This window comes from Scaptodrosophila lebanonensis, unplaced genomic scaffold (assembly GCF_003285725.1).
Source record: "Scaptodrosophila lebanonensis strain 11010-0011.00,11010-0021.00 unplaced genomic scaffold, SlebRS2 tig00001415-arrow-pilon, whole genome shotgun sequence".
In the NCBI taxonomy this organism is placed as follows: Eukaryota; Metazoa; Arthropoda; class Insecta; order Diptera; family Drosophilidae; genus Scaptodrosophila; species Scaptodrosophila lebanonensis.
Genome location: NW_022060742.1, coordinates 11,949,950 through 11,958,157, shown reverse-complemented (window position 1 = coordinate 11,958,157; position 8,208 = coordinate 11,949,950). Strand labels below are relative to the sequence as shown.

The window sequence follows — 8,208 nt, the reverse complement described above, 5'->3', positions numbered from 1 at the left end:
GAAATATTATTCAGGGTTTCTCGAGGTAAGTACTAGCTGAATTTAACTATCCAAAAAGTTTAGTAAGTTAGTAGCTCTTATAATTTTTTAATTACATTTTTAACATATATAAAAATCGTATTAAAAAGTAAAATTTACACAAATAATTTAGTAAAAAGGCAGTTTAATTTTTTTTTATCATTTTAAAATGCTCAAAAGAACAAGAACGCACATTTTTCTAAGGCGAGGGCTTTTAAAACCCATAGAAAATATAAGGGTATATATATGTGTGTGTGTGTTATAACATGTATAATATTTAAAAATATTTGTAAATACCCATCCCATGCGTAGCAAGGGCGGGACGTTAGATTATAAATATGTTCAGATATAATTCCCAACCTGCCACGTTTTCATGGCATTTACATCAAATTTCACTCTCGAAAAGAAAGAGTAAACTTATTTTTGTTGAGTGTAAAATTTTCGATGGCAACGAGAAAGATAGCACCTCATTTATCAGCACAACAATTCTGTTTAATAATGCCAAACGTTGTCATACAGGGCTCTGGAAATCGTAGCGACTGATCTAGCACTCAAAAATTGCGATCATTGCCGCCCCTCAGTCGAGTTGAGGCCAGGAACGTGCGTGGATCCAGTCTAGTACGAGAACATTAGCATTCTGTTATATTCCACAAAATTATCACTGAATTTTGAAAGCAAAATGCCCCCAAAATGTTTGCAACTGGAGAACATCAATCCCAACTTCATAGCCATGGAGTATGCGGTGCGTGGACCTCTGGTTATTCGCGCTGGCGAGATTGAGAAGGAGCTGGAGAGGGGCATGAAGAAGCCTTTCGATCAAGTAATACGCGCCAATACCGGCGATTGTCAGGCCACGGGACAGCAACCCCTCACCTTCTTGCGCCAGCTACTGACATTAACATTGGAGCCACGCTTGCTCGACTCACCGGACTATCCGGAAGATGTTAAGAAACGTGCGCGGCTCATTTTGGACAGCTGTTACGGTCATTCGGTGGGTTCGTACACAGAATCGGCTGGTCTGGAGGTGGTGCGTCGACAAGTGGCCGCCTTCATTGAGCGGCGGGATGAATGTATACCCAGTGATTGGCAGAACATCTACTTGACTGCCGGTGCCACACCAGGCATCAAGAGCATCCTATCGCTCATAAATTGCCAGTTGGGTGGGAAGACGCCCGGTGTGATGGTTCCAATACCTCAATACCCATTGTACTCGGCCACCATTGCGGAGTATGCCATGGTTAAGGTGGACTACTACCTAGAGGAGGAGACTGGCTGGAGTCTTAATCGCAAGGAGCTCCAGCGTTCCTATTGCGAGTGCCAACAGCATTGCAATCCACGCGCCCTGGTGGTCATCAATCCGGGCAACCCCACCGGACAAGTGCTGACCCGCGACAACATCGTCGAGATAATTAAGTTCGCCTACGACAATCAGTTGTTGCTGCTCGCCGACGAGGTCTATCAGGATAATGTGTACGACAAGAACTCCAAGTTCTATTCGTTCAAGAAGGTCATGCATGAGATGGGCGAGCCCTATCGCAGCCAGGAGCTGGTGAGCTTCCTCTCCACATCCAAGGGCTATCTGGGAGAGTGCGGCCTACGTGGTGGATATATGGAGGTCATAAATATGTGCCCCCAGGTTAAGGCCATGCTCACCAAGTCCATCACAGCAGGTTTGTGCAGCAACACGATTGGTCAGGTGGCAGTCAGCGCCTTGGTTAATCCCCCACAGCCAGGCGAACCATCCTATGAGCGTTACGTTTGCGAAAAGAATGCCACGTTGGCTTCCTTAAAGGAGCGTGCCGAGCTCGTTCACAAGACACTCAGTGGCTTCGAAGGCTACAAGGTCAACCCGGTACAGGGCGCCATGTACATATTCCCCCAAATCGAGATACCGCCCAAGGCCATTGCTGCGGCCAAGGACAAGAATATGGCTCCAGATGCTTTCTATGCTTTCGAACTGTTAGAATCGAGTGGTATTTGCATTGTACCTGGCAGCGGGTTTGGCCAAAAACCAGGCACCTATCACTTCCGTAGCACGATTCTGCCACAGACAGACAAACTTAAGCTGATGATGGAGAAATTTCGGGTATTCCATGACGAGTTTATAAAGAAATACAAGTAATTGGCGAAGCCGTGGAGAACTGATCGTATTAAAGGCCTCCCAAGAATTTATCTACTACATTGCTATCTTTAAAATTATATGTACTCGCACTTGCTAATGGTTTAAACAAAAAACTCCGTGCTTTATTTATGCGAGTATTGAACGTTTTTATGAAATATACGATTCTACTATATATTATATAGTACCTTTAGATTATTCAAACATTGCATTGCATTGCAGAAAGGTTATCTTAAATCAAATAACTTTTACCCGCACCCTACTATGGTCTGCTAAGATCATATCTGGATGGAAGACAGTTTAAGATGCGGGTGCTCTGACCCGTCCCTGCACTTTCTCAGCCCCTTCCAAATGAAAGCTCCCCAAGTTCCCCAAGGCAGTGTGCTTAGCCGGCTGCTCTACTTGCTATATATTGCTGATCTACCCAGACCCAGTGAAGAACGTATGGATGAGCCCACATGTGCTCGTTTATCGATAAATGCCAACTCAACTAACTCAACTTTTTTTAACAACTTTTTAATACTTAAATATTTTATAAATTTTTACAATATACTATGTCTATTAATAGCTTCAAAAAATTGCTTAAATAATTTTCAATTGCATATGTACATATTTGTTTCCTTCTTGCCTTACACTTCAGCATATTTATGCACTTCGTGAAATATCGAGTTTTATGTATATATGTACTATATATAAAAAAAAAAAGGTTACCTTTTAAAAGACATATTATTGTCAAAGTTTGAGAAAAGTCAATCGAGCCAACTTCTCAAAGTCCATGCAGACGTTTTCAAAAATGAGAACTCCCCCTGAATGGAGCAAAGCTTGCAACCAGGCAACAAGCACAAAAAATTAAAATAAAAAAAACGCTGAGGAGCAGAGCTATTCAGTCAACGAAACGCCCAGACCCACGCACACTCGTTCGCCTGCCAGCCAAAACCTATCAGTTTACAACCAAATTATTAAATGTGACACTCGAGAGGCGCATACACAAAATGGCAGTCAAAGCTTGGCGCCGTGGGTCTGCGAAGGGTTGCTCATAAAAAATGCTAAACAAGTCAACAACATGCGCCGTACAGCCAGCTGTCAATAAATATGAAACTTCCAAAGCCAAAGTAGAGGGGCACAGAAATATCAATCATAATAAAAAATACATAAACAAGGGAAAGCAGCGGCCAAACAGACATGCAAGAAAATGTGAAATATCCTTGGTTTGTGTGTCAAAGGTCCGGATGTTCGTCCACTTCCTCCGTTCCCGCAAGGCACAAGTGTGAATAAACAAAGCAAGTGTGACATTTCTGTAGTCCTTGTGTGGTGGCACCAAGGACTGAGAACTGAGCAAATACTGGGGTGGTGGGCACCAGTGACAACATAAAATATGTTTGGCAGATTCGCCAACGCAAAGTAGCTGTCAATTGGGACTTTTAGTTGATGAAATGTCTTGGGTGATTTCTAAGTAAATAAGGAAAATGAATTTTCAAAAGCAGCGTAGGCTTATGAATATGGATTGGAGAGTGGATAAATGGAAATATTTGTGGATTTACTTCAAAATTATAAAACAACATAATGCACTAAAATATTTAAATGGTTTCTCTAGTTTAGATGACGTCACGATCAATCAAAAATCCGAAAAAATTACTTCTCAATCCCAGAAACTTCATTTCTATAATTTTTAGTTTACAAATATAAATACATATGTGCTTCAAATTAGACAGAATTTAAAAAGGGGTTTTAAATATTTTAGATATTATTACTTCTGAACAAAACATTTGAACATTTTTTTATCTTAATATGATAATATTTGACAGATTGTTTTATGTTGTATTCACAACTGTGGCAGTATTTTTTGTTATCTTGTTCAATACGAGAAATAATTCTAATATAAATAGATAAAAAAAATCAAAGAGAGGCCAAAACTAGTTTTCAAATTGTTGTATAACTTAAGTAAAATATAAAGTATTTACATAAATGTCCTTTTATCGGTCTCTGTCATTTAGATATTTGCACAAATACCGATATATTTGTAAATGTTATCGGTAATATTTGACAGATTGTTTAATATTGTATACATACCAGAATTAACTCTAACAAAAATAATAATTAAAATATAAAAATTCACTGAGATTGGGGCATAAAAGTCCTTTTGTCTCTGTCATTTAGATATTTGCACAAGTACCGATATATTTGGAAATGTTAGATTCAATTTGTCATCGCATATAGAGTTTATAATCAAAGTTGGCGCTGGGTTTTCAGTGAAAGCTGTTCACAGACGGACGATTTGTTTTTTCAATGAAATATTTTGCTAAGCAACAGTTAAGGCTCGTTTAACCGAAAAGAGATCAAAATGTTTATGCAGGTAATCTCAGAAGTGATTTCATAAGTCTAGTCGATATACATTCATCGCTGTTCGCCTTCGAGCAGATAACTTTGGAGCATACGACCAAGCTGCACCCACGATACTTTAGCAAGGAGCTAACGGGCCAGCTCATCGCGCAGTTTCATTTCGAGGTGGAAGGCAGTTGTGCTCCGCGTATTGGTTGCATTATCTGTGTGAAGCAGATCCTTAGCATCGGTTCCGGTGTCATACAACGCCTTGAAGGTTATGCCAGGCACCGAATTAGATATGAAGCCATCGTTTATCGACCCATACGCGGCGAAGTCATAGACGTGAAGGTGACGTACATCACTAGGTTGGGCATTTTTGCGCAAGCCGGTGTAATGGCTTGCTTCATTTCACAATATGTGAGTAGAGCCCACAGTTCAAGGAGTATATATTAATTGCAGCCACGTTTCAATTTTTTGCAGTCCATACCCTTGCACTATGAGTTCTGTGGATCCGCCATGCCCCCGTGCATGAAATCCAAGAGCGATTCATCTGGCATCCTTCCGAATGACAAACTGCGTGTTAGAATTCTGGGCACACGCACCAATACAAAATCAATTGTAAGTATTGAAGCGGATTTGGGATTCAAAATAAACTATTTTGGTTCTATGATGTATGAGTCAAGCTTTTCCATATCGCATTAGTTTCAGAATCAAATCAATTGTTTTTTCGCAGACCTTTCAAAAACCAAAAACTTTTGAATATAATCTTCTGATGCAATTGCTTACTACATACTAGCTGCTTGCAAAACTCAAAAGGCTTCCTTCGAAATATCTGGTCGTTAGATAACTGTGAGACGCTGCTTCTAAGCAGCAATAGTATATTTATAGCCAAGGGCGTACGCAGGGGGATACAAAAAATGTTGTCATATAAAGTCGACCACACATTCATTATTATGACGCACTATTTCGCCTTAAAATGGAACTGAGTTGAAGTTTTTTCATTGATCATATGCATAAATTATTATAGCCTGTACCCAAAGGGTGAAAGGCTATACTAGTTTTGTGCGCATGTATGTAACACACAGAAGGAGGCGTGGCAGACCCCACAAAGTATATATATTCTTGATCAGGATGAGAAGACGAGTCGATATAGCCATGTCCGTCTGTCCGTCTGTCCGTCTGACCGTCTGTCCGTCTGTCCGTCTGTCTGTATGAGCGCAAGGATCTCAGTAAGTACAAGAGCTAGGATAACCAAAATTGGTATCAAGGTTCCTATAAGCCCTAGGCAGAACGAGTTTGTTTATTTTTTCTGATACACCCCCCACTCCCCCGCAATTCGTATTTTTTCTTATAACTTCCGCAATTCTCGGAATTTAAAAATCAATTTTGGTAGGTACATCCAGTTAGTACTAATGTGTCCGTGTGCCAAATTTCATCATGATAGGTCAATTCTGAAGAAAGTTATAGCCATAAGTAAAATCGCTGCTCATGCGCTGCCTGCAGCTCTGTCGGCAGCGCTGCCCGCAGCTGTTGTTGTTGTTGCTGCTTTTGTTCAACTTTGTGCTGCATACATACACGCATATAAACACGCATAGGTACGTGATGTAAATGTATGCTGTTTAAACTGAACATAAACATGTATTCTAATTTAATTAAATTAATTATTTTAATTAATTCATTCATTCATTTTTTTTTAATAATTTAATTTTTTTTTAATTTTTTTTTTTTTAATTTTTTTTTTTTTAATTTTTCCTTTTTGTGGAGAGTACAGGGTATTTTACTGTCGGGACTGCTCGACTGTAGCGTTCTATCTTGTTTTTTAAATGCATCTTGCATTATTTAATCAAAATTTTAATTTTTTGGCCCCCCTTTGGTAAAAACTGTGTACGCCATTGATTATAGCCAATCCTTAAATAAGCTCGTAATTCCTTTTAAATCAAAAATATATGTTTAGCTGAATTAGTGTGCTTCAGTTCCCGAATCCCATTAACTTGTGCCGAATTGAATTCACAAACGAAAACAGACAAGGCTGTTTTGAATCTTAGCACATAATATGTACGAGTATATACTTGAACATTTCAATTGGCATTTATTTATCTATACTTGTACATAGCTCTTTGAACGGTTTGGTCTTTTTCAGTTCGCCACGGCTACACTGCTGGAGGACTTTTTGGGTCTTTTACGCAATTAACGTACCAGGAGCTATACATTCAGGTATGTTAATACCGTTGCATTTTCTGCAGCTGTTGGTTGCCTTTGATATTTCAACATATTATGTACAAACATATATATGTATGTATATATTCATATGTATTTCTTTGCAGGTGGCCATTTTGTAATAAAACAGCAGCCAACCATCACTCAGCGAACCAAACAAGCCGCGAACTTCTGACGCACACACACACACACACACACAAACACACACACTTACAACCACATAGAGGGAAGTGCACTTTAATTAACTCAAAAAGGCTTCCCAGTCATCCAACCAGTCATCATATTATTTACTACCCACATGCACTGCTGGCAACAACAAAACAAAGCGGACCGCTCCCTCGATCCACCATCCCCGCTCCAATCCACACACCATTCTCAGCTTCCCAGCAGACAGCGCTAATTAATTATGCGCTAGCTGTTGTTTTTGCCGCTGCAGCTTTATTTGCCTTCAAGTGGCGCGTGGCCACTTGGCCAGAGCAACAAATAGACCATAAACATGGTATTTTACAATAAATTTAAATGCAAAATGAAATGGTCTGTACCAAACGTTTTGAGGCCAAGTCATATGCAGCAGCATTTTGGCCTTTGTGCCTGGCCATATGGAATGGCATGGAATACGCTTAGAGGCCGGGAATTATGCTGGGAATGTTGATGGCCCTACTGTCCAGTTGGGTCAGTACCGAAAATTGTGTTAGAATATAGGGGGAAAAGGCTTTACAAAGGGCAAACGGGCTTTGCGCTAAGCCTGCACTTGGCTTTTGTTTTGCATTTCCACTTGTTTTCCTGTTTTTAAATTTCATTTTATTTGTTTATCTTTTCCTTGTCCTCGTATGCAAAACAGCAGCGCTTGTGCGCGTGTACGAGTATGGCGGGGGAGGAGGGGGGTAGGAGGGAGACTGTTTTCAGTTTTTCTACTTTATGGTAACTGCAAATGCATATGAAATTGAATATTTTTATGCCATAAACGTGCATATTGCTGCATACTTTAAGGCGCATTTCATATTTATTCAAATGTCCTGGGCTAGCTGTCTTGGCTTTGTTTTTATTACAGCTCGTCTTTTTTTTATAACTAACATCAACGTTCGGATAGTAAAATATTTTTATTTCCCACCAAATGTCTGCCTAGTTCGTGGAACTACCAAGCGAAATATTTCATCCATTCATTCATTCATCTATACACAATTATTTCAAAATGTCAACGGACACATACGGAGTACTGAATTAAAAAGTTCAAGTGTATTCTGTGACTAGAATCAGTTCCAATTTAAATTTCCACAAATCGATAAGAATATCGAAAGTCAAGCTGTTTCTGCGGTCAGCTGTGCAGACGTGGCAGCAGGTGTCATTTTTTAACCGCTTCCTTTAATCGAAAATTAATGGCATGATAATCCAGCTTCATTTGATATACATATAACGAACAATTTTTACTGGCTACTATGTTTAGCGGGACAGAATGCATGAATGGAACGTGATCGAAAAAAAGTAAAACTTCATTTAAATGAAAACTTATTGAATAAGAGAGTGTCTGCCGA

The 8,208-nt window shown here is 39.6% G+C and overlaps 2 protein-coding genes across 2 annotated transcripts; both read left to right on the top strand.

The window, feature by feature from the left end:
* LOC115632568 (alanine aminotransferase 2-like) lies at positions 1 to 2,330 on the top strand. Its single transcript, XM_030529788.1, has 2 exons — positions 1 to 25; positions 538 to 2,330. Exon 2 carries the CDS (start codon positions 698 to 700, stop codon positions 2,138 to 2,140), a length of 1,443 nt encoding a protein of 480 aa, XP_030385648.1. The 5' UTR covers positions 1 to 25; positions 538 to 697; the 3' UTR covers positions 2,141 to 2,330.
* A 2,148-nt stretch (positions 2,331 to 4,478) lies between these two features.
* On the top strand, positions 4,479 to 7,101 carry LOC115632814 (DNA-directed RNA polymerase II subunit RPB7-like). Its single transcript, XM_030530065.1, has 5 exons — positions 4,479 to 4,490; positions 4,556 to 4,876; positions 4,940 to 5,077; positions 6,600 to 6,673; positions 6,784 to 7,101. The coding sequence occupies exons 1-4, from the start codon at positions 4,479 to 4,481 to the stop codon at positions 6,648 to 6,650; spliced, it is 522 nt and encodes a 173-aa protein (XP_030385925.1). The 3' UTR covers positions 6,651 to 6,673; positions 6,784 to 7,101.
* The last annotated feature ends 1,107 nt before the right edge of the window (positions 7,102 to 8,208 follow it).

Bases quoted from the DNA above. Each gene is read 5' to 3' on its own strand.
- LOC115632568 (XM_030529788.1), top strand. From the start codon at position 698: ATGCCCCCAAAATGTTTGCAACTGGAGAACATCAATCCCAACTTCATA.
- LOC115632814 (XM_030530065.1), top strand. The intron at 4,877-4,939 runs GTGAGTAGAGCC...AATTTTTTGCAG, and splicing joins CTTGCTTCATTTCACAATAT to TCCATACCCTTGCACTATGA. The intron at 5,078-6,599 runs GTAAGTATTGAA...GGTCTTTTTCAG, and splicing joins GCACCAATACAAAATCAATT to TTCGCCACGGCTACACTGCT.